Here is a 25864-nt window from a genome sequence, read left to right as displayed (position 1 = left end):
TTTTTTAAAAAATCAGGTATCAAGTTCAGGTTACATTCCCATTTTATAAATTACTAGTGGCCCAGTGCACGGAATTGTGCACATTGAAAGGAAATTAATTAGAAGAAAATTTGTGCAATTACATTACTGCAAAAAATTGCATTTCAAAATAGTATATATAATATCCTACATAATAAAGAGCTCATATGCTAATTAGATTGAACAGCAGAGGGACCATCTGGATGACCTTCCAGACGAAGCCAGGGCTGCGAGGGCTGAGCCCCTTGCAAGAATTTCGTGCATCGGGCCTCTAGTAGTAGTATAAAATTAAAACATGCGTGCAGTTGGCGCCAGTGAGAGCTTTATATGTATCATGCATGCACGAGTCAACATTTGTTTTTAAACTAGAGGCTTGGTGCACGAAAATTTGTGTACTGGGGGTGGGGGGGGGTTCCTCAGCCTGGCCTGCGCCCTCTCACAATCCGGGACCCCTCACTCCTTACTGCCTGCCTGCTCGCTGCTCCTTACTGCTCGACTCACTGCTCCTTAGCACTGCTGTGAAGGCGGGAGAGGCTCCCACCACTGCTGCTGTGCTCACCAGCCTTGAGCCTGGTTCTGGCTGAGCGGTGCTCCCCCTGTGGGAGTGCACTGACCACCAGGGGGAACCTCCTGCATTGAGCATCTGCCCCCTGGTGGTCAGTGTGCATCATAGCGACTGGTTGTTCTGGTCGTTCCACCATAACAGTTGCTTAGGCTTTTATTATATAGATTGCCAGTGCGCATCTATGTACCAGATGGTTGGACAGACGGTTGGTCACTTAGCCTTTTATATATATAGATGACATCTAAGCAGACTTCAGTATCATCTATATCTTACAGTGGAAAGTAAAGTTAGCTACTATAGCAAAAGCAATTCCACTAACATTTTTATTACTGTTGTTAATAGAATGTGAGGTGGTGTAGATTAACTGCTGTTAATAAACAATGAGAACTTTCACTGAAAATGCTCATAAATACATTTAGTATTTAAAGTATCAAGTCACAAGACAACGTAAGTCCAAAAATGTTTCTGGATGGCTAGCAATTTTTATTAAGGTAAAAAGCATAGGCAATACGTTTTACTCATCAATAAAAAGCAATACTATCAATCCACTGGTAATTAATCCTAAGCAGAGTTGGACAGCATTTGACTGAAAGTAAAATATTTAGAGAAAATAGACATTTATATAAAATTATAAAATGCTTGTAATAAGAATAAGTGCATCCCAAGGAAAGCACAAACTTATTTTAGTTTAGAGAGCCAGTTAAAGCCTTGAAAATTTTAAGTGGAAATTGAAATATGCAAAAATGTATAAACCTTCTACAAAAGATGGTCATTCTTTTCCTGAGTGTACTAAAGCTATGAAACGTAAGGTGACAGGAAGGTGGAGGTGGAGGAACACTTTTCAAGGGCATTTCCTTTCTACACACTGCTTCCCTCCTTCTTCATATTCTTGTTTGGAAATCCACATCTGTTGAAAGGTGCCCTGTAAAATGGAAAGAAACAATTTATTTTCACAACTCCTAATCTGTGAAGAACTCTTGTTTCTGCCCTCCTCCAGAACACCCACAAACACTACTTAAGGTTAGAAAGAATATTAAACCCTCTTATACCAGTTACTCTGTCACGTGGATAAAAAGAGGCTGTGAAAGGAAGGTGGAGGGTTTGGCTTTGATGACTTGGTGCCAATTTAAGGCAACAACAGAAACTGGTGCAAGGCTTGACTCAGGTACAGAACTGAAGAGATGGTCTAGGATTAACCTTTTGCACTCAGATGTTGAATGTGACTCGACACGGTTAGCATTAGAATAAAGGAATCGAGAAAAAAGCAAGTGAGTGCAAAGGGTTAACGGTAACATTTAGAAAAGTGCTCACCAGAAGGAGGATAAAATTTAGCAAGTACACACACACGATAACAAGCACTTCACCAAAGACACAGAAGGTGAAAGGAGAAAAGAGACCAAAGGAAGAAGGAACCTGGACTACATGACTATTCGAATGCATTCAGACATGGTATCTCGTTTTGGTCCGAGATCTCCTAAAAGACTGGAAATAGAACATAGACAAGAAATACATGCATGGACAGCTCCAAACATCTAATTGCTTAATGTTTAGCACAAGTATTTGGTGACATTTATTTGATTGCTCTGAAGGGAAGAGAACATTCTCCAGTCTAGGGTGCAAATAAGTATAAGGGCTTTTTCTCCTGATACAAGGCAGGTGCCAGTCTAAGCAACATGTAAAAGCCAGCACCATGAGTGTACCATTTGCCCCAAGAATCAATTCTTGACTTCCTCTATCTCGCCAAAAGGCCAGGGAGCAACCAGAACCTGAGAAGGATTGATTCAATTTTAAATATGCTGCAGGTACGTCCTAACCAGTGCCAAAGAGAGTACAACTGGAAGAGGCAAGAATACGTTAACAGATTTCTACCATTTTGAGAGGGGAAACCACTCTTATCCTATCTAATGAAAGAGTAATATGCAAATTAACCATCACTCCACTACACCCACAAGCCACACCCATCAGCCAATCAGGAGCGAATATGCAAATAAACCCAACCAAGATGGCTACGGCCACAGAGAGCAGGAGGGAGGTTTGGGTTTCCCCGGCAATGGAGGAAGTCAAGCTTTCTGCCTGCCCTTGCCGGCCCAGGCCTCCACTCAAGGCTACAAAGTTTCAATGATAGAAGATACATAAATCCAAACAGAAATGGCGGCAGCCACGGAGCTGGAAAGAGCAGGAGGCTATGGTTTCCCCTGCGATGGAGGAAGCCAAGCTTTCCACACACCCTGGCCGGCCCAGGCCTCTGCTTAAGGCTACAAAGTTTCAATTATAGAAGGTAAATCAATCCCAACAGAAATGGCTGCCACCATGGAGCAAGCAAAAGGCTTGGCTCCGCTCTAGGCTACAAAGTTTCAATTGTATAAGTTAAATAAATCCCAGATACCAGGGCCTCTGCTTGGGTCGCCAGGGGGCGTGGCCGGCTTGCAAACCACCACAGGCTCCTCGCCCAGGCCACCCCACGCCCCAAGGGAACCCCCACCCTGATCCGGAAAACCTTCAGGGCAAACCAGCCAGCCCCCACCCGTGCACCAGGACTCTATCCTATCTAATAAAAGAGTAATATGCAGATTGACCATCACTCCAACACACAAGATGGCTGCCCCCATGTGGTCAAAGATCCTACCCCCAAGTGGACACAAGATGACCACCACAAGATGGCCAGCAGGGGAGGGCAATTGGGAGGGACCAGGCCTGCAAGGGAGGGCAGTTGTGGACGATCAGGCCAGCAGGGGCAGTTGGGAGGGACCAGGCCTGCAAGGGAAGGCAGTTGGGAACGATCAAGCCTGCAGGGAAGGGCAGCTGGGAGGGATCCAGACCTGCAGGGGAGAGCAGTTGGGGGGGACCAGGCCTGCAGGGGAAGGCAGTTAGGGGTGACCAGGCCTGCAGGGGAGGGCAGTTAGGGGCAAATAGGCTGGCAAGGGAGCAGTTAGGCATCAATCAAGCTGGCAGGGGAATGGTTAGGGGGTGATCAGGCTGGCAGGCAGAAGCGGTTAGAGGCAATCAGGAAGGCAGGCAGGCAGGCGAGCAGTTGGGAGCCAGTAGTCCTGGATTGTGAGAGGGATGTCCGACTGCCCGTTTAGGCCCGATCCGGTGGGATCGGGCCTAAACGGGCAGTCGGACATCCCTCGAGGGGTCCCAGATTGGAGAGGGTGCAGGCTGGGCTGAGGGACAACCTCCCCCACCCCGTGCACGAATTTCGTGCACCGGGCCTCTAGTGATAGTTATAAAATACAAAGATAAATGGTGCACTGGAATTATTTTTAGTCTTTTTATTAAATTTAGTGTTTTCAGTGGTATATTTAAGTTAAATCATTCAACACAAATTGTTAAGCATTTTTCCAAGTACCGTAGTTTACTCACCAGAGAAGCTAGAATAGAGCCACCAATCCATGAACTAAACCTCCGCTCCACTGTTGTATTATTTGCAATCAATTTCAACCGCATACTCTAAAATTGAGAGGGAAGAATAAATAATTAGATATTATTTACAAATATTAAATACAACAAGTGATTTAAATTAGGAAATTTACCTTTGAGGACTTCTTAATGACTGATTTAAATACAGATTATACATGATTTTTTTGCAAAAGCTATGCTTATAGGTATAGGTTAACCTATTGTAGAAAGTACTTTAACTTTGGCTTTTAATGTGTAATATTTAATAAGAAAATAAGTTATATAAATCTTAGAGAACTACATACCAAAGAGTATGGTATTTATACTTTTTATATCTTATAACCACAAACATATATTTAATGCTTACTATAAATCAGGTACGGTGCTAAATGCTTCATACAGGACTTCATGTCTTCCAACACCAAGTCCAGTTATCCCAACCTGTGGCTCCTTCAGTCGTCCTCAATTTTCTATTTCTCTTTTAGGGTTCATGCTTTCCTAACTCTATCTTAGTTTCACCCCTCCACAGCCCACACCATGTCCCACTTAGAAAACAAAATGCAGACATCAGCTCTCAGGTAAGTTTTTATTCATACCGCTTTCCTTTCTATTAGTGTTTCTGTTTTGAACTCACTCTCTCGATAAACATTGTGTTGTTGTTTTTTTGCCTGAGCACTATCACTCACTTCCTGAATCAAGAGATTTTTACTCTCCACCTAAAAATTTGCTACTGGGGATATTTCACAAATTGTTGATACTTTCATTATTCTAAACTAGAGGCCTAGTGCACGAAATTCATGCACGGGGTGGTGGGGGGGGGTGTCCCTCAGCCCAGCCTGCACCCTCTGCAATCTGGGATCCCTCTCACAATCCAGGACTGCTGGCTCCCAACCGCTCACCTGCCTGCCTGCCTGATTGTCCCTAACCACTTCTGCCTGCCAGCCTGATCACCCCCTAACCACTCCCCTGCCAGCCTGATCGACGCCTAACTGCTCCCGTGCCGGCCCGATTGCCCCTACCTGCCCGGTCGCCCCTAACTGCCCTCCCCTGGTCGCCCCTAACTGCCCTCCCCTGCCGGCCTGGTACCCCCCAACTGCCCTCCCCTAAAGGCCTGGTCGCCCCCAAATGCCCTCCCCTGCAGAACATCTTGTGGTGGCCATCTTGTGTTGGAGTGATGGTCAATTTGCATATTACCTCTTTATTAGATAGGATAGGAACACAGTGTTAGTCTTTTGCACAGTGAAATAATTGTGTGGCAGGAGTGGACTATCATATGGGTGGGAGTGTGTCCTGGGAAGAGGAGGGTTGAACGAAGGATTTTATAGGTGAGGAATTGGTTGGTATCCATTACAATGGAATTTTCCCCTGTTATTTCATTAATTTTTAATTGCCTCCTAATGAATAATGGTAGTTAATATCTAACTGGTCTTGATAGCCCATGTCTATATTCATTATTCTGGGACTTCCTAAGAAATCCAATGATAATTTAGGTATATTCCAGATCAGACTGTATTTCCAAGAATGGAGTAAATATGAGGCAAGAATCAATTGATGCCTATATCAATATTTAAATAACACAATTACAAAAATTTAGAATATATAAAATATTCCTTTATATGAAAAACCAAGACTATTAAATATGCAAATACTGTTAGGGTCTATATAACACCTAAGAAGTGTTTTAAAATAACATTAGTTTAGAATACCCTACAAGAAACTACGTGATAGAAGTTTTAAAATCTAAAGGTTATGACTGCTACTCTGTTATAAATGTACCTACCATGTAAACTACCTTCTCCCAAAACCAGGTTCTTCTATCTTTTTAAGTTACCACAATGCACACAGTGACCTTTTAAAAATAAACATAGGAATTCTTCTGTCCTCTGCGAAATTCGATCCTTTAAGTTCACAATAAGCAACTCATCGTGCTACATATCTGTGACTGTACTGTGACTCCCAAAGAGATACACCGAAGTTTTAATTCTTGGTACCTGTGAATGCAATCTTATTTAGAAACAGGATCTTGGCAGATGTAATTAAGATAATTAAGATGAGGTTATACTCGAGCAGGGTGGACCCTTAATCCAATATGACTGGTGTTCTCATAAGAACAGACCCACAAGGGGAGAATGCCATATGACCATAGAGATAGACACTGAGGGTAAGAGATGCTATGGGAAGCTGGCAAACCCTCAGATGCTAGGAGGAGGGCAGGAAGGATTCTCCTCTGAAGGTTTCAGAGAAATCATGTTCTGCTGACATGTTAATGTCAGACTTCTTGCTTCCAGTACTGAGAGAGAATAAATTTCCATTTTTTCTGTTTGTTTTTTATCTTAAATAACAAAAATTTATTGTCTCACACTTCTGGAGGATGGAAGTCCAAGACCAGTATGTCCGCTGATTCTGTTTCTGGTGAGAACTCTCTACCTGGCTTATAGACTGCTTAATTCTCCCTGTGTCCTTACATGGTGAAAAGAGAGAAAGTTAAGTTCTGTTGTTTTATTGTATGCATAAATGCATAACCTGTGGACACAGACAATGGGGTGGTGAGGGCCTAGGTGGGAGAGGATGGGAGCAGGCTGGAAGAGGTTAATGGGGGAGAAAGAAGGACCTAGGTAATACTTTCAACAATAAAGATTTTAAAATAAAATAAAAACAAAAATAAAAACGTATTTTTAAAAAATTTTTTTAAAAAAGTTCTGTTGTTTTAAACCACCCACTTTGCAGTACTTTGTTTCAGCAGCCCTAGGAACCTAATACATCAGCCATCTAACCAGCCATATCACTCTCCCCACTTCCGCACAGATGATAAGCCAACTAGTTGGAGATAATGGAATATACCATCTTCCCTTCATGTTGTGCACATGGTTTTCCCTCCACCTAGATGTCTTTTGTAAATTACTTAACTCCTATCCAAACAGCTCCTTCACTGAGGCTTCACATACTGAACCACTGAGCACATTCCAGTCATTTTGTCCATGTCTACTTATCCTTGCAGACTCAGCACATGCTGAGTGGGGACTATATTTTATATCTCCAGTGCCCAGCAGACTATAGGTATTTAGCTATGGAATCAATGATTAAAATGATATTTAAATAGTACAAGAGTAACAAATAGATGTCATCTAGGAAAATTTTATTAATAAGGGATATTAAGCCTGGCTGGTGTGGCTCAGGAATCAAGAGGTCACAGGTTTGATTCCTAGTTAAAGGGGATTCAGGAGGCACCAACAGATGAGTTTCTCTCTCATCAATGTTTCTATCTCTCTATCCATCTCCCTTCCTAAAAATCATTTAAAAAACACAAACACTTTTTAAAAAAGAAATATTAACTTTATTGAAGTAATACTGTACCAGGTATATACAAAATATCTATGTATTGCAAAACAAACCTTAACTATGAAATTACACCAGTGTGGATACCTGTGACTGGAGAATACCACTAAAGAACAAAGAAAACTTACTGGGGGAGTTTTCTGAGAGAGTTCTCTATTCAATCTGTCAGTAAAGCTCTGTATTAGTGTGTTTCCTCCTGCCACTATAACACTTCCATAGAGACCCTAGGATACAAATCAAAAATAAATTAGTTCCAAAGGTTTCCAACAGTTTTTAAACACAACTACAAATAAAATCCATGTCCACCACTACAATTTCCCTTTCTTTTAAAATTGTTTTACTCCTATACAGACCTAGTAGCTTAGTCCTATGGTTCTCAATATTGGCTACACATTCTATTCATTTAGGCAGATTTTAAAACACCAGTGCCCGGAGCAGTTAAATAAAAATCTTTGGGGATGGGATGTTTATTTATTTATTTATTTTAATGTTATTTATTTATTTGAGAGAAGAAGGAGGGAGGGTGGGAAGGAAGGAGGGTGAGAGAGAGAGAGACAGAGAGACGGAGGGAGGGAGGGAGGGAGAGAGAGGGAAGGAGAGAGGGAGGGAGGGACATCGGTTTGCTGTTCCACTTATTCATGCATTCACTGACTGGGCATTGTAACATTGGCACATTAGGACAAGTCTAAGAGATAAGCCACAAGGACAGGGCTTGGCATTTTTAGTTTGTTTTAGTTGTTTACAACTCTCCAGATGATTTTAATATACATTAAAGTCTGTCAGTATACATTGACAGCTGCCAATATTTAGAGGTATACTTTATAATGACTTCAGCTTAGAATGCTCATCCAGAAGTTTTGGTATTTAAATTAGACACTGTGACTCTTTAATGATTGTTGTGGATAATGCATAATCTCAATATTCCTGAAAAACTACTGCTGTCTTTCTCTTTTGCGTGGGTGTGCAACAGAACCACATGGCAAGCTTTACAAAATCTGCATGATGAGGTGTCTGCAAATAAAAATTAATTCCTACTCAGAAGGAGTACATGTACTGCTAACCTTCAGTGTGCATCAGGAAGTTCAATATCAGCCTGCCTTTTCAGTGATAAGCTCATATTTAAAAAAATATTTCTAAGTTATAAATGATGTAACTTTTGAAAGAAAATAGAATATACAACAATCTCTTCTGCAATCAACATTAGTTAAAAGGAGAAGTTTCAATAAAAACAGTAAGCTATCACTCTCTTACAGTAAATGTACTTCAAGTCAATTGCCTCCCCCCTAAAGTAGCCTTGAGTTTGCACTGAAAAATTCCACACTTACACCCCTATCATCCTAGAGTTAGCAACATGCCTGACAGGTGACCAGTGGAAATAAAGAACATTTTGCATGGTCACCCAAAAGTGTTTTTTAACAAAATGGCTAATAAATTTCCCCTTAGATATAAGAACTATGTTCTAAGCAAAAAAAAAAAAAAAAAAAATAACTCAAAGAAAATCGAGGCAGGATACAGGGGTGGGAAAAGGAAGGTTTGAAGTTGTGAGTGATATTCTTTTGAGTTAATAAAGTTTTGATAATAATTATAACCTGCATGTCTTTCTCTATGAACAAATGTAAACGTCCTTTTACTCACCCCTGTATTGGCTACAAATTGAACCTAGGGTTAAAATATGATATAATCAATCTGGTAATCAGATTGGTGTTATAATATGGAGTACTTAAAACTTGGAAAAGCACAAAAATATGAAAGAAATCACTTAACTACACTATAAAAGTTTAACGCACACCTTCTTGAATAATAAAAGGAAAACTGTACTATATATACTAGAAAAATCACCAATAATATATATTTTGGTTTGTCTCCTTTTAGGAAATGTCTAGAATAGCACTATCCAAAAGAACTCTGTGATGATGAAAATGCTGTATATCTTCACTGTCATACAGTGACTAACTTGCTACATTTATCCTGTGGCCTGTGCAACTGAAAAACTGACTTTGAAATTTGCATGTGTTTTAATTTAAATTGCACCATGTGGCCAATAGATACCATACTGGACCCCACAGGTCCAGAGTTTTGCATTTTTCCTTTTCTAGTACTCCCATCTTTTTATATATTCTGTTATACAGTGGACTTCAAAGTCAATGACCCAAGCTGCCAACTTAAATAATGATCTGGGGGCATTTCAGTACCCAAAGAGATACCTCCATGCCATAAACAGGAGACTGGCACTTACTGGTCTGATATCAATATCGCACATTCCAACACTTGTAGTGACAACGTGACTGACTCCCAGCATTGTATTTCCTGACAATCCCTACAACAAAATAGAATTAATAGAGACACAGAGAACTTCAAACAATAAAGTGCATCCAAAAGCATTTAGTATTATATAGGTATTCTAATCACACAAGGTCTCTACATATACAGAAAAAGCCAGGCTAATTATGAAATAAGCTTTCATACCTTTACATTGGAAGGGTCAAATAATCCTTCAGGAATCTTTAACCGTTCTGCTCCAAAATCACAGTTGTAGCCATTGGGGAATTCATAATGAACAGTTGGCATCTGTGCAGCTACTCTGAAAACACAGTAAACATCATTAAACAAAAGACAAAAACAAACAATCCTCTTCAAAAATGATAAACTACTAAGGAATCAACTTATATGAAAGCAGAATGAGAATATCTATTTTCTTTTAAAATGTTATTCCATATTTTTGTTTTCCTTTTTAAAAAAATGTTATTCCATATTTCTTAACATAACTTTTTACCTTTCAAGCAGTTAAGCATATTCTACGATTCTTTTTTTACCTAAACAAATCAACTTCCTACCTCATTTAGGAAGTACTCAGTTTTTTAAAAGATTAGTATGAAGGTTTTAAAGAGCTATTAAATTCTATCTTGCAGACAAAATAAGAATACATACTGTTCATCATAAGTTGAATCTGATACTTGAAGTACTGAAGCTTGAAAATCCTGGATAACACACTATGGATAAAAATAAGAAAGTTTAAGAAACAGAGTTATTGAGATTTGTCTTTGCAATCAATATTTTTGTAACATTATCTATAAAATAACTTTTCTTAAGGAAATTGGGCCATGTTCCTGGATGGGTAAGAATTTCAAGGGTATCAATCTATCCAGCAAAGACTCTTGATTATCAAAGAAACCCCAATTATAAGCATTTGAATTAGAAGCTAAAATGCAGAACATTTAAATCACAACAGTGTGAAACAATGAAATGAAAAACAACTGGGAACCCTTGTATCACAGTCCTACACAAAACACCAGTTTCAAAACACTGTTTTAATTATAAGAAAAGCTTAGACTTACTAGTAGAAGCAAGATTTCATTACCTGCATATATATGCATATATACTGTACAACAATTTTATTTATTTTTAAATATATTTTTATTGATTTCAGAGAGGAGGGAGAGGGAGAGATAGAAACATCAATGATGAGAGAGAATCACTGATCGGCTGCCTCCTACATGCCCCCTACTGGGGATCGAGCCCTCAACATGGGCATGTGCCCTTGACCAGAATCAAACCTGGGACTCCTTCAGTCCGCGGGCCGACGCTCTATGCAACTGAGCCGAACCAGCTAGGGCACAACAATTTTAAAATTTATTTTGAAATACATGTCCTCTGGGTTGCTAAGGATACATATTGTCTAATATCTAGTCAAAATTGCTAATCATTCCCACAATTTTTCCTTGTACTAAACACCTACAAAAACCTTTATCTTTAGGTGCAAAAATGTCAGATAGGATATATGTCTGCCATAGTGAATTATGACTTTAATATCCTTTTACTGTGAGAACTGAATGTATATCTGTGCTATGAGAAGTTGTTTTACTAACCTCTCCCCCTGTCAGTAACTGCTATGATTAGAAATGGATTTTTAGTAAAGAGAATCTCTCGTTGGTTCCCTGCTATATAAAAAAATCCACATTTTATTTTTTTTAAGAGAGTGGCAGGGAGGAAGAGACAGTAAGAGAGAGAGACATAGATTGGATGCCTTCGGATCGAGCCAGCAACCAATGTATGCACCCTTGACTGAAATCGAACCTGAGACCCTTCGGCCCACAGGCCGACGCTTTATCCACTGAGCCAAATGGGCTAGGGCAATAATCCACTTTTTTATATGGCTGACTGATATTAGACAAGAGAACATACTTGAGCCACACCAGGAGATTGCTATAGACAAAAACCATTTCACCACCAAAAAAAAGTGTTCAGAATAGCAAAATGCTTGTTTTTCCCCAAAACCGAAGTTCCTTCTAGGTCTCACCACAGTAATCCAAATGAATACATAGTAGTTTGTTGACATATTTGTTTGGCAAGTATGAAAAACAACCCCACCCCCAAAAAAGCTATTAATTCTGTTTCTAGAATATCATATAAAAATGTAAAGATTAAAAAGTGTTCATATTGTATTCAAAGACTTACAGCCCATAAGTCATTCATGAAGAAGATAAGATTACTTACGTTACACATATAATTGTGCCAAGATCTTGTGACCTGCGGCAACTTCTCTTTTCTTTTCCAGTTTGCTGGTGATCCCTCACGCACAGGTTCCTGGGTGTCAAGAGCATGCGCTAGGTTAACAGAGCCCACAACATGAAGTGAAGAGGTGGAGATAAATTCCAAAGAGAAAATTCATCAGTCATCACTTACTTTAGAGGCAATCATATATGGAGGAATCAGTTCTATATTCATTTCCTGGAAGAGCTCTCTGCATTGCATGGTAATAAAGTCTCCAGCGAGAGGGGATTTTACAATGCCTATGAAACAGATTAAACAAGGCTAAGAGAGCTTCCGCTCAAACTCCCTGGGACAAATGTACTTCTGTGGATTTATGTGTGAATAATTATTTATAAGTATAAATAACAGAACTATCCCTCAAAGCATTCATGAAGCCATGCATCAGTTTTAAATCTATCTACATTACATACCAACCATTTTTTTAAAAAATCTCTAAAAAAGATATCATTTGGACCTGGTATGCTTTGACAGCCCAGTGTCCTCATCTGTATCCTCCTGACAGCTAACACTGTCTCAGAGCACGCGGGTTAAATACATTTACCTTGCTGAAGGACATAGCCATCGTGCACTGGAATTGCGGTGGTGTGAGTGGCTCCACTGTCCAAAATGAGCCCAGTCGAACGCCCATTAGCAAATCTAGTTTAAAGCATTAAGGGAAAGTAAGGATCAAGGCTCCTAAAAATAAAAGTTTATTATGAAGGAAAGGTTTTATTAAGGTCTTTGTAAACAGAGGCATTATGGCTTAAAATGTGTTAAAGTAAATCTAGGGGTTAAAATTGATATCAAATCATGACTGTGATTTAAAGAGAAATGACAACAGGCAGGATGGACTTCCAGAGTGGTGGTGTGAGGAGCCTGGGGAAACCTTTCTCCTGGAAAGAGACATCTGTTAAGTTGGTCAAAATCAACACATAAAGTCCCTGGAGATAAATCAAATGGCTTATAACAAACTGGGAAGCATTTATTTCACAAAATCCACAGAAACTTGGTAAGAACAGTGGGAGGCTGTGAACTTTGAGCTAGGAACTAAAACCACTGTCACAAAGGATTAAAGAGGTATTTCTGCAGTGTGGCAACTGAGTGGCAGTTTCCATCAACAGCCATTGAATATAGGCATATCCCATTTTCCACAGCTGTGCCCGAAACATCTTAAACCACTGTTTGGGAATAGAGCCATTCAAATATTTGCTGAGCATCTATTATATGCCTAGTGATGAGTCTGATGTTCAATAAAGGCTGGCATTCCTTAAGCACAGAAGATTCACAAAGGTGAACCATCTACCTTTGCCCTAAAGAATACCCTGCTTAGTGAAGTAGAGATCAGTAAAGAAAGCTGTAAAAAGAATAGCTCAGGATGCCCTGTGGGGTATTAGAGACCACCTAACCAACTTCTGTGAAATCTAAGTGTAAGCTGAGGAGGCGGACATGGGGAAGAGCAGGAACACAAAGAAGGCCAGGAGGCAAGAGAGCAGGTGAGGTCAGGGAAATGCAAGTAGTTCAATATAGCCTAGTAGAAGAATGAAGAATGTGGAAGATGATTCTAGCTTAAAGAGGTTTGCAATTAACAAAGATGATAAGAGCTGCAGTGTGAAGAGTGGCCAAGATAAGAGGAAGGGTGGCAGTAATCCTGGAAAGAGCTTGCACCTAATGCAAGGCTAGTGGATAGAGAGAAATAAATGGATTGAGATATGGTCGGGGAGTAGGGGGGGGGGGCAGGGATACATAGGTCTTGATAACTGATACAATTGAAGAATTAAAGAGAAAAATTTCTGGTGTGGGCAACTGGGAGTAGGATACACAGAAGGAGAAGGAATAAATTTGAGGGGAGAGAAGATAAAGTCAGTGCTGGACATAAGTTTAAAGTGCTTACAGAAAATATTCTAGTTGGCAGCTGAGCCTGGAATAACAGGTACCTGAAGTCAAGAAAATGGGTAAGTTAAGCCAGAAGGAGCATGCCAAGAGAGATGAAGGACTAAGGGCAAAAACACAAAGCAAACAAACAAAAAAAGGAACAAGAAATGGGTAGAGATGGTCGGAGGGAAGAAGTCTGAGAACATTAAATCAGCGGTTGCCAACCTTTCGGACCTCTCGGACCGCCGGTTGACGACTGCTGCATTAAATGGTCAGAAAGAAGGTGATTTATCTTTGCTATTACTGGTACTCAATTGACGTTTTGGCACCTTTTTACTGAAATGCATTCTCCAAAGTATGCGATTTGGACAGCATAAAACTAAGTCTTCCTTACTAGCTTAAGGTGTCAAGAACACAGACAGTGTGGCTGGAAGATATGAGAACTCATCTATCAAGTCAGATAAAAGAATGCTACTTTTCTTATTGTTTTACAAAATATAACTACCGTTTTCATAAAATGTTAACATTAATATGTTTATTGTTGGTATTTTAAACTGAACTAGCTCTGGCTGATGTGGCTCAGTTGGGCGGAGTATTGTCCTATGCACTGAAAGATTGTGGGTTTGATTCCAGGTCATGGCACATACCTGGGTTGTGGGCTCGATCCCCGGTTGGGGCAACTGATCAGCGTTTCTCACTTCGATTTCTCTCTCTCTCTCTCTCTCTCTCTCTCTCCCTCTCTCTCCCTCTCTCTCCCTCTAAAATCAATAAAGTTCTTTTTTAAAAAAGGCAAGAGAGAATACACCCCAAAGTGTTCAGTTCTGAACAAGCGAGAACTGGCTCATGTCTGTGCTTAAGGAGCACCGCATTTTTACTTTAAGAGAAAAGCTAAGCATTACTCTTTCAAGGATACGCTGTCAAAACTGCAGTTTTGCAAAGGAAGAATGCTGGGATGTTGTAGTGCTCAAACATCAACTCTGTCAGTTTCTCTCTCTTGGCTCTAGTGTTCCACTGGAGAAGAGGGAAAAAGAAATGCAAGTCACTTCTTGTTTAAAAACTAAAATGTTGATTTATCTCAAGATGCATTACAGCACTATATTAACAAAAATGTACAATACAATAAAATACCATGACAAATAATCTTCATAATAACAATTCTGTAATATTTAGTTCAATTCTATTGGTGAATAGTTTTAATAACTAAATATAAGTAAAAATTTGATTATTATTTAGTAAGAGGTAAAATTATCTGCTACATAAGTTCTAGAAATGACCACGTTTTCAAAGGAATTAAAGTATTATTAAATCTTAAGAGTAAATATATGAATCAGAATCATAAATATAAATTTTAAACCACTAAATTCTCATACTTAAGAGTTGCTACTCTTTTTTTAAATATAATTTTATTGATTTCAGAGAGGATGAGAACTGATTTCAGAGAACAGTGACCTCCTGGTTCATAAGTCCACGCTCAACCCCTGAGCCACACTGGCCAGGCTACAACTACTACTCTTAAAAGACTCGAGGTTAGAAACAGTAACAGAAAATTGATAATTTATGCGTTTCACAAGAGACTTCAGTCTAGCAATTTGCTGCCCTTGTTCAACATTTGACATCTCTCCTGGAGACCTGAGTATAAAAACAGATATGGTCTGGCTGGTGTGGCTGGCTCAGTGGTTGAACATCGACCTATGAACCAGAGTGTCATAGTTCGATTCCCAGTGAGGACACATGAGGGGGTTGTGGGCTCAATCCCCAGTAGGGGGTGTGCAGGAGGCAACTGATGAATGATTCTCTCATCATTGATGTTTCTATCTCCCTCTTCCTCTCTGAAATCAACAAAAATATATTTTAAAAAATAAAATACTTAATACTCTAAAATAATTTCTAAATATTTTTTAAATTAATAAAGAAAGCAGATATACACTACACTTGTGACACAAGACAATTCATAAACCAAAATGGGAAGCAGCCTAAGGATTCTAATATTAAATACATCCCTAGAAAAAAATAGATAAAATAACCACCAAAACCCATTAGGGCAGTGGTCGGCAAACTCATTAGTCAACAGAGCCAAATATCAACAGTACAATGATTGAAATTTCTTTTGAGAGCCGAAAACCGACTTCTGCGCATGGGCCACGAAGTTTCAATCGCACCTTACGTGTGCGCCCGCACGTGGTATTTTGTGGAAGAGCCACACTCAAGGGGCCAAAGAGCCGCATGTGGCTCGCGAGCCGCAGTTTGCCGACCACTGCATTAGGGTGTTTTGGTATTATCTTTTGAATATTTTATTTATTGAATATGTTAAACTTATAATATCATTTAAAAATTAATACCCCTTCCCCTAATTTTCAAACAAGAATATATGAATCTCTATGTCTCTTTAAAAAAAAAAAAAAAAAAAGGAAACATTTTTCAAATGAAAGGGGGCTGGAAAATGAGAAAAAATTAGAAAAGAAATTGTTCTTCTTACCGGAGCTTCTGACATGAGGACAGGATGCAGGCTGGGTTCTGATTTGACATGCATTTTGTAGGTATGATCCAAAATAGCTTGGAAGCTATCCCAGTCTTCAACTAGAATAGAAAAATACCTTCAAAACAATGCTCTGTTGGAGATATACACAGCATCTTTTTTGACATTGTTTTTCCTTATCTTATCCTTCTCCTGAATTTTCTCCTACATCCCTACATGTTCCTTCACATTCACCTTCCTGGTCGCCTCTTCTCTATCAGTTAAATACAGAACAAGTTTTCACAAGGAACCACATCTTCAACACTTAACTTACACTTCTAATTCTTTCTGGGTAATATAATACAGCTCCATGTCTTAAAATCTTTCTCACCTGCTTAAAACATCAGCACCTATGTTCAAACACTTTGACTCAGTAACACATTCATTTCCTTGCTGTGCAGAAAAGTTAACACAGCAGGCCTGAGAAAGGCCTGGCTGCAAGGCTGAACCCTGGCTAGCATTTGGGAACTTGACTGGTAAACAAAACAGTTCCCTACAGTGACATAAAACACAGCCTAAATGAAAACATAGCTCACTGTGCCTAAACTGTTTGTGCAAAGAATGAGGAACACCTTCTTTCCTCCTGGGAGTCTGGGATCTTGGTACTTGCTTGGCACTGGATACCGACATGACCAGCCCCCAGTAAGAACCCTGGGTACCAAATCTCTAGTGAGCTCTCCTAGTTGTTACAACTTGATGCTGGGGGAATTAAACACATCCTCTTGTATAACAATATGTGAGAAGGCTCTTGGAAGTTTGTACTGGTTTCCTCTGGACTTCACACCCCCTCTTTTCCCTTTGATGATTTTGTTTGTATCATTTTAGTGTAATAATCTTAGCCATGAGTACAACTATATGCTGAGTCCTATCAGTCCTCCTAGGGAATAACTGAATTTCAGAGTGTTCTTGGGTATTAGTAATACACTTGCTTTTTAATTTAATTTTATTATTATTTTTAAAATATATTTTTATTGATTTCAGAGAGAGAGAGGGAGAAGAGATGGAAACATCAGTGATGAGAGAGAATCAGCTATCGGCCGCCTCCTGCACGCCCCCTACTGGGGATCGAGACCGCAACCCTGGCATGTGCCCTTAACTGGAATCGAACCCAGGACCCTTCAGTCCGAAGGCTGTCACTATATCCACTGAGCCAAACCAACTAGGGCTACACTTGCTTTTTAAGACCATAAAACTTATGTTTTGCCTTCTATTCCTACCTCAGTGCATGGTACCCTCAATTTGGTCACCCCAATCAAAAATCTAAAAGACTTTCTTAACTCTTCTTTTTACCCCTCCCATCACTTAAGTACCATTTGTCTCCTGGATATCTCTGAAAGCCAACTCGGGATGTACCATCAGTGTTATAATTTAAATCCTCATTTCTCCATCTGACTCCCAGTCACTTAACTGACTCTCTTGTTTCTAGTATCTCTCCCTCCAATCTATCTACTGCTGTCAGAATAAGAATTCCAGCTGGCAAATATGAACATTTCACATCTCTGTTTAAAATCCTTTGGGGTTACCTTTACTGCCACCTTAATATACCCCTGGCACAGTTTACAAGCCCTTTTATGATTGCTTTGCCTACCTTCCCTGCAACTGGCCATAAGGTAGCCAATGCTACAGCCAGACATAATTGATGACATTTATAAACATGTAAGTTTCTTCTACAACTCCATCTCTTCACACATGCTGGTTGCTCTGCTTTACCTATTCTTGTCAGTCAGGCTAATTCTTTGTCGTTGATCAATATTCAGTACAAAAGTTACCTCCATTGTGAAAATTATCACGGATCCCTAATGACAGAGTTAAATGCCATTCCTCTCTAATCCCACAGACTATCAGACATAGCTATATTACAGCATTTATCTACACATTTGTATATATACATCTATCCTCCCTATCTATGAGTTTCTTCAGGAAAAGGGACGTGTTTTATGCATCTTTGTATTCTCAGTGCCTGGAACATGAGGTTGTGGAATAAAAAATAAATAAAAAACAGAAAAATTGTTGATTTTCAACTTAAAAGAAGCTGTTGCTTTACATCTAAAATGCACCCAGTACAGTCTATTTTATAATCAATTACATAGGAAAAAAAAAACCAACATCATACCCATCCCATTTTTCAGTGGAGAAATGGCCTCCATATTCTCCCTGGGAACACGCAGGGCATTAGTATCTATGTAATAGGTGGGACCGCCTTGTTTGCCTTTATCACCATCTATTTCCATCAATGTGCTTCCATCATCTCTTTCTACCACCATGCCAATAGCTGTGGGAAAATCCACCTGTAAGAGTCCAAAATATGATAGATTAGTTTTATCTGCTTTTATCAAGGAATCATTCTCCCCTCCCCCAACTAATGTATTTTATCATATGTGAATCAGAATTTCTGCATGAATTTAATTCTACATGAATGGCCCTTACATATCCAATTAACTCTAACATCTTACCTTGGGACAGTCCTCACCAGCATAACCAGCTCTCACAGTATAGGATCCAATGTCAAAAACAAGGGCTCCAACTTCATCTGAAAGATAAGAAGATAATTAACATTAAAAACTTACAAAGCATCATATAAAAATTAAGCATATTTGCTTAAAATGAGAATGTTTGTGAAAGCTCTATAAAAATTAAAACAGGCATTACATTCATACTATTACTATCTTGAACCTAGCTTTATTTTAAATACATCTTGCCCAGCTGGTGTGGCTCAGTGGTTGAGCATCAACCTATGAACCAGGAGGTCATGGTTCAATTCCCAGTCAAGGGCACATACCCAGGTTGCAATCCCCAGTAGGGGACATGCAGGAGGCAGCCAATCAATGATTCTCTCTCATCACTGATGTTTCTCTCTCTCTCTCTCTCTCTCTCTCTCTCTCTCTCTCTCTCTCTCTCTCTCCCCTTCCTCTCTAAAATCAATAAAAAATCTGTAACAAATAAATACATCTTAAACTAAAGATTCATTTAATTAAATTATAATGTCATACATGGTATATCAATAGAGTTTGAATCAGGAAAGAGATGCTACATTAAAATTGGGTAATTTGAGGAGAGTATACTTATTAAAGGGACTATTTACAAAGATATACTCATAATATTAAAACAAAAAAGACAGTACTATACCCTACAACTTATAATAGCAGAGATATGTTGCCACCCTTAGAATTGAAGAACTGGAGAAGAAACTTATACCAGAGCCCAGAGTGTTGTGTTCCAAGGGATGATGTGACCTTGAATTGAGGGATGGAGTCAGCCTTGGCTGACCCCTTGGGGAAGGAGCCAGGCTAATAAACATACCAACCTCTCTAGTTCCCCTCCCCATGGGCTAAGGTGTTCTATAATTTCTCATATAAACTGGGTTACTTCTGAATGTGAAAAGGGTCCCTATTAATAATTGTACCAGGACAAGAGGCACAAAACAGGAAGTATGGTTACTCTATCATTGCTCAAACTAGATGTCAAGGGAGCCCACAGATGTAGCCTGCATGGCTCAGTCTTCAAAGGCACAGAGAGGGTGAAAATGAGTGGGAGATGAATCTGAAGGGGTAAAGAGAAGATATCCAGTATACTTAGGTACCATGTTTCTTATTTTAAGGGAAATATTCCATACAATTAGCAAAGAAACTTAGCAAAATCCCAAGTAGGTTCCCTGAAGAATAAGAGTTTAAGGTATAGGTCAAGGAAAACGATTAATATGAAGGTATCATCAAAGTTTGCACATTTCAAAGTTTGCACATTTTCAAAGGACATCAAGTTTCTTGCTGAATGAGAAAGTTAGTAAATTTTTTCACATTCAAAGTCATAGAAAAGCCTGCTAAAACAGAACACTTGGATTTTCCAGGCACTGATTTTTCAAAGAAGGATATTTTCAATTATTAAAAATAATAAAGAAATACTATTAACTCCCAAGAAATTGGCAAAAATTGATAAGTCTGATATGACCAAATGTTGTCAAAGATGCAGGGAAAGAGGAGCTTTTATACATCTGCTAGAAAAAGCTGTAAATTAGCATAGCCACTATGGGCAATTACTTATCATCTAGTAAAGTTGAAAATGTGCATACACAGAAAATACCTTCCCTAGAGAAACTCTCTCACATATATATACAAAAAGATACCTATGAGAATGTTCACTAGCTATGTGATCTTGGGTGATTTATTAACATCTCTACTTCAGTCTCCTATATCATAGGATGCTAAAATGATTAAATGTGTTAAATGCTTTAATGTATGTAAGCACTTCTAACAGTATCTGGCGCATAACAAACACTGTAAATGGTAGCTGCTATGATAATTATTATTGTCACACTGTTTGTCATGGGAAAAGGTAGAAATTATCTAATGCTCTCTCAGAAGGGAAACAAACAAACTACAGTTTACCCATATAGAGAAATACACATAGTTAAAGGAGTAAACTAGATCTACAATGTACCAACATGAATAAACCCAAAAGTATCAGTTTAAAAAGTTAATTACTACAATGCGTGTGTGTGTGTGTGTGTGTGTGTGTGTGTGTGTGTCTACACAAACATGATACTACTTAATTCATTATAGATACATACATACTTACTAAAAGTATAAAAATATGCATTGGGTCTGAGAATGATACATACCAACTTCAGTTCAGTGTTTACCTCTAAAGAAGAGAGAGGAACTCTATATCAGTTAACATTTTATTTCTTAAAATATCTGAGACAAATATACAGTATATTACATCTATTTAAACTAAGTAGTTAGTATAGAAGTATCACAAACATATATATATATATATATATTCATATTTTATTATGTTTAAAGTATTTTTAAAAATTTAATGAAACTTAGAATAAAGAAAAAAATCAATTATTACACTACAAATATTCACAGTTGAGAGATGGTGCCTTTACAGAATAATGATCTCATTTTTATTTAAATAAAATGAAGATCCACTGATTTTTATTTTCTGATTCTATTTTTTAGAGAGAGGAAGGGGGAGGGGAGGGAAACAAGAGAGGGGGGAGGAAGAGGGAGAGAGGGGGAGAGAGGGGGAGAAAGAGGGAGGGAGGAGAGAGAGAGAGAGAGAGAGAGAGAGAGAGAGAGAGAGAGAAACATCAATCAGCTGTCTCCCACACACGCCCTGATAGAGGAGCGAACCTGAAGCCTGGGCGTGTACCCCGACTGGGAAAGGAACCTGCTACCTTTTGGTGTATGGGACAACACTCCAACCTACTGAGCCACACCAATCAGGGACATTTATTTTTATTTTTAATTTGAAAGGATGTTTCTGTAATTGGTACATGTCCACAAAGTAATTAACCCTTCTCTATAAATTATTCTGCTCCAAATAATTTTGTCTGAAAGCAGAACATTGCATTTGCTTTTACCACAGCATGTAAATTCAAAGACAAATAGTAATTAAAGTTTACTAATGAACATAAATTAGTAAACTTTAATACTGATTAAGCAGAATGTCAGGTAAAAAAACATTCTTTAAAAAATGTTTTTATTGCTTTCAGAGAGAGGAAGGGAGAGGAGAGAGAGATAGAAACATCAATGAGAATCAATGATCGGCTGCCTCCTGCATGCCCCCTACTGGGGCTTGAGTATGCAACTCGGGCACATGCCCTAACTGGGAATGGAACCATGACCTCCTGGTTCATAGGTCAATGCTCAACCACTGAACTATGCCTGCCCGATGAAATGTCTATTTTTTGTACCTTGTTTTGTTAAAAACCAAGCACCAAGGAATCCGAAATAGGAGAATGGCAAGGGGAGATAGAAGGCTTGAAATCAAAACCTCAGAAGTCTGGAGTTAAAAACTAAGGAGGCATTCTAATGGATAAAAACCGTTAAGGGTTTGATTCCTTTACTACTAAAAATGCTGTTTTGACTTTTTGAGGATTTTGATATTTCCCCCAGAGTAAATGGCTTCCAAGTTTTAAAAAGATGTGATTTCTTTCTTGGAAAGCACAAAGCACTAGTGGCAGTCTTCTAACCTGGCCTTAAAACATTCCAATAGGACACTGAATGCTAGTGACTTTGGGAGGAGGTGGGGAGATTGGCTCATTATTTTGTATGACATTTTTATGATGCAAAGGAGTCTGAAGTAGAGGAGAACCATTAAAGATGATCACAAGAGCAAAGAGTAGGATCAGAAACCAGTTACAAGGTACAGAAATCTGGATGAATTATACATTATTCCTAAAGCTAAAGATCAGTGTCCAATCTGGTCAGACATTATTATTGGAATGAGACACCTGTAAACTAAAAATTTTTAACTACAAAGATCTTTTTAATAAGCACACAAGTTAACAATACATTCTAGCCATGGCTGGTGTGAGTCAGTTGGTTGGGCATCTTCTCCTGCACAGAAAGGTTTGCCAGAACCATTCAGGGCACATGCCTGGGTTGCATGCTAGATTTCTGGTAGGGGGCGTGCCAGAGGCAGCTGATCAATGTTTCGCTCTCACATCAATGTTTCTCTCTCTCCCTTCCTGTGTCTTTAAAAATTGATTTTTTTTAAAAATACAGTCTACTGTTAATTACACAAAATTTAGGTGAGAAGTTTAGTTGCTTTTTACAGTAAACCTTTTAGAAAATGTGACCACTATGTGTAAACTAGAGGCCCAGCGCATGAAATTCATGCGCAGGTACGGTCCCTAGGCCTGGCCTGTGATCAGGGCCATCTTCCCAGGCTGCCCGTAGCTGGCCCCACCCCCCACTGCTACCCACCCCCAGTTCCCCATTCGCTATTGGGTGATCGGAGCCTGCCAGCCAGAGGGAGGGACTGAGAGGTCAGCCATTCCCACCTGCTTGCCAGCCCTGCCCCCGCTGCAGGTCGCCCTCTGTGTGTGGGGTGATCGGCAGGTTGGGGGCCTTAGCCTGGTGCCACCTGCCTAACCCATCCCCCACCCCCGGTTCCCCGTTCACCATTGGGCAATGGGAGCCTGCTGGCAAGGGAAAGGGACCAAGAGGTGGTCAGTGTGCCTCATAGTGACTTCAAGTGGTTGTTCTGCCATTAGGGTCAATTTGCATATTACCCTTTTATTATATAGGATACTGGCCATACAGTAACTCAAACAGAAAATCATGCACATAACTTTTGTGAATTTTAAATATTTTTTATGCAAAATAGGCTTTAAGACCTATTTACCCAGCAAATAAGAAACAAGATGTTTATTCTGAATACCTGTTACATGAATATGCTGTGGTTATATACTTGAAAAATTATTTACGGAAATGCTTTTCTTCATCCCAGAGAGTCTTAGTACCCATTTATGAGGAAGTTAATTAACTTTGGGCTGGTTACTTAATCTTTTTTATGCCTCATTTTCTTCTTCACTACAATGGAGATAGTAGTACCACCTCCTATAGTTGTGGAATAACTTAGTTGATGAACATATTGAATGCAACACGTGAAAAACCTCTGGAACAGCTTTTGGTATACAGTATACACTCAATAAATGTTAGCTGCTGGCATTATTAGTATCCATTTCTACCTTACCCATATTAAATTATTCCTGTTAAGGAAATACTCAATGCACAGCCTCTAGATCCTTGGGTCAAGGAACCTAAAGATCAAAATAGTCAACAGCCTCCAGGAGGCAAAGGCACACAGCTCCAGTTTTTTCTGTCAGGGTTGCATCTTCAGACGGGGAAGAGGTAAGTCATGAAGATCCACCTGGCTTCCTCCAAAGGAAAATGGGAAACTATGGATGCTCACATTTGAGAAATCAAAACCAAGAACATAAATAGGGAACAAGGCAGTGAGGGTCAGCATATCACCTCAAGAGAGACTCAAGCTACTCTCGAAAAACTAAGAACTTGGAAAACTTTATTTTTATCCCCTACCAATAAAATGCCACCCTCTCCAGAAACAGCATCCTTACTAGACACAACAGCAACAGCAACACGCTGCTTCTGTCTCCTTGTTCTGAAACTCGTCAAACAGAAACACAATAGTCGTGCACACTTGTGCTTCTTCCAGATAGCTTGCAAAAAATGGAGGCTCCAAAAAAAAAAAAAAAAAAAATGGAGGCTCTGGTTCGGGAGATTCACTCTGGGGCGTGAGAGTCTGCATTAGAAAAAGCCTGCAGGTGATGTTGAACTGCTGATGCACGCACCACACTTTAGATGCCAGTGTAGCATTATCTCATTCAACCTTCGCAAGCACCCCATCGGCCAGCGTGGGGAAGAACAAACTTTCCCCCGACCATAAAGATTCTGTTGGCTGGTCTAATAATCAAATAGACATGACACGGATTAGCAGGAGACAATGACCAAATTTAATACATACATATGTATGGGAACCCCATAGACCTGAGAGTCTGAGACACCCCTCTCTCTTGCCCCTGCACAAGGGGTTCAGAGACAGAAAGGGGTATCGGGTAAGTAAGTCCTTCTGAGCCAGGAATGAGGCAAGAAGACTTGGGGGCTTCAAAGGGTCATTGCAGGATGACAGAACGAGCAGGTGTTTGGTAAATAAAAGCCTGCTGTGCCATGCAGGTGGGCCAGAAAGAGACTATCGCTGATAATCTCCTATGATGGGCAGGGGCCCTAATTCAAGCTCTTCTGGGCAGGTATAGGGAGGAGGAGTTTCTCTTGAGCCTGAAGTTACAATTGACATTCTCTCTAAATAATGCGCATACTACTGCGAACATGTGGCTCTGAACCCTCGTAGGCGAGGAGCCTCGAGCTGGGAAAAGTCAAGTCCCCTGCCCAAAGCCAAAGCACTGCAGGAACGGGGAGGCTGGTGTTACCACCCAGGTCCCCGAAACTCCCCGGTGATCTTGCTGCTGCTGCACCCCAGTCTCCCCCGGGAAAGCAGCCTTAAGTTACAACTTGGCGGGTCCACCGTCAGCACCCAGGCAGGTGTGTGGGCGAGCGCGGACAGGAGGCAGGTCCCGCGGTCCCGCGTGGCCGCCACTCCGCCCATCAGCTCCACCGCCCGCGCTCGCCGTGCCACCTCCCCGGCGTTGCGGAAACCTCCGTCCACGCTCGCAAACTGCGGGAGCTCCCAAGTTGAAACTCGCGCGCACCCGCGACACAGCCGAGTTACGGAGGCACCGGAGAGACGCGTCCCTGTGACCCGCCGGTCACTCCCGCCGGGGGGGGGGGGGGGGGGGGGGCTCGGCGACCCCTGGAGGGAGCCTCCCTCCCGCCGCCAAGGCCAACGCGCGGCCCCCCAACCCGCTCCTCCGGGGACCCGGGCTGGAAGGGGCCGCAGGGGGCGGAGACTCGGCGGGCTCGAGGCGCTCCGCAAGCCGGGCGGGTGCCGGGGGCCCGCAGAGCGCGAGGCGGGGATGGGGCGGGGGCGGGAGTCCCGAGACCCCGAGGCCGGAAGGGACCGCCGGGGAGGGGCGGGCGGGCTGGGGGCGGCGGTTACAAACCGCACGCACTGAAACGGCGCGCAGAGGTCCGGCCGCGCTCACTCACCTCCGCCGTACACGCCGCCGCTCATGGCTGCTGTCGGTGCGATTCCTACGCGGAAGGCTACCGGGCGACGTGATTGCAACGACGGCGATCGCGGGTCCTGAGAAGCGCTGGCCTCTGACCCCCTTAACTTCCACCGCCACCCCCCTCAGGCAACAAAGCGGCGTCCACACACCCGGTGCGCAGTCACACTTGCTGTCTGCTCTTTTCAGCCAA

The 25864-nt window shown here is 40.7% G+C and overlaps 1 protein-coding gene across 2 annotated transcripts; it reads right to left on the bottom strand.

Annotated features, from left to right (window-relative positions):
- Positions 1 to 1041: 1041 nt before the first annotated feature.
- ACTL6A (actin like 6A) lies at positions 1042 to 25864 on the bottom strand. 2 transcript variants are annotated; one of them, XM_054713750.1, is made up of 14 exons: positions 25652 to 25864; positions 18689 to 18765; positions 18349 to 18523; positions 16197 to 16297; positions 14634 to 14731; positions 12411 to 12505; positions 12002 to 12108; positions 11813 to 11902; positions 10247 to 10308; positions 9785 to 9899; positions 9555 to 9635; positions 7447 to 7542; positions 3947 to 4033; positions 1042 to 1505 (listed from the first exon to the last, which is right to left on the bottom strand). In XM_054713750.1, exons 1-14 carry the CDS (start codon positions 25674 to 25676, stop codon positions 1425 to 1427), a joined length of 1290 nt encoding a protein of 429 aa, XP_054569725.1. In that variant the 5' UTR covers positions 25677 to 25864; the 3' UTR covers positions 1042 to 1424. The 2 variants fall into 2 exon arrangements, with proteins under 2 accessions (XP_054569725.1, XP_054569726.1); XM_054713751.1 differs by lacking the exon at positions 18349 to 18523 and having other exon boundaries at positions 18706 to 18765; positions 25652 to 25863.

This window comes from Eptesicus fuscus, chromosome 3 (assembly GCF_027574615.1).
Source record: "Eptesicus fuscus isolate TK198812 chromosome 3, DD_ASM_mEF_20220401, whole genome shotgun sequence".
Lineage (NCBI taxonomy): Eukaryota > Metazoa > Chordata > Mammalia > Chiroptera > Vespertilionidae > Eptesicus > Eptesicus fuscus.
This window is presented reverse-complemented; position numbering and strand designations above follow the sequence as displayed.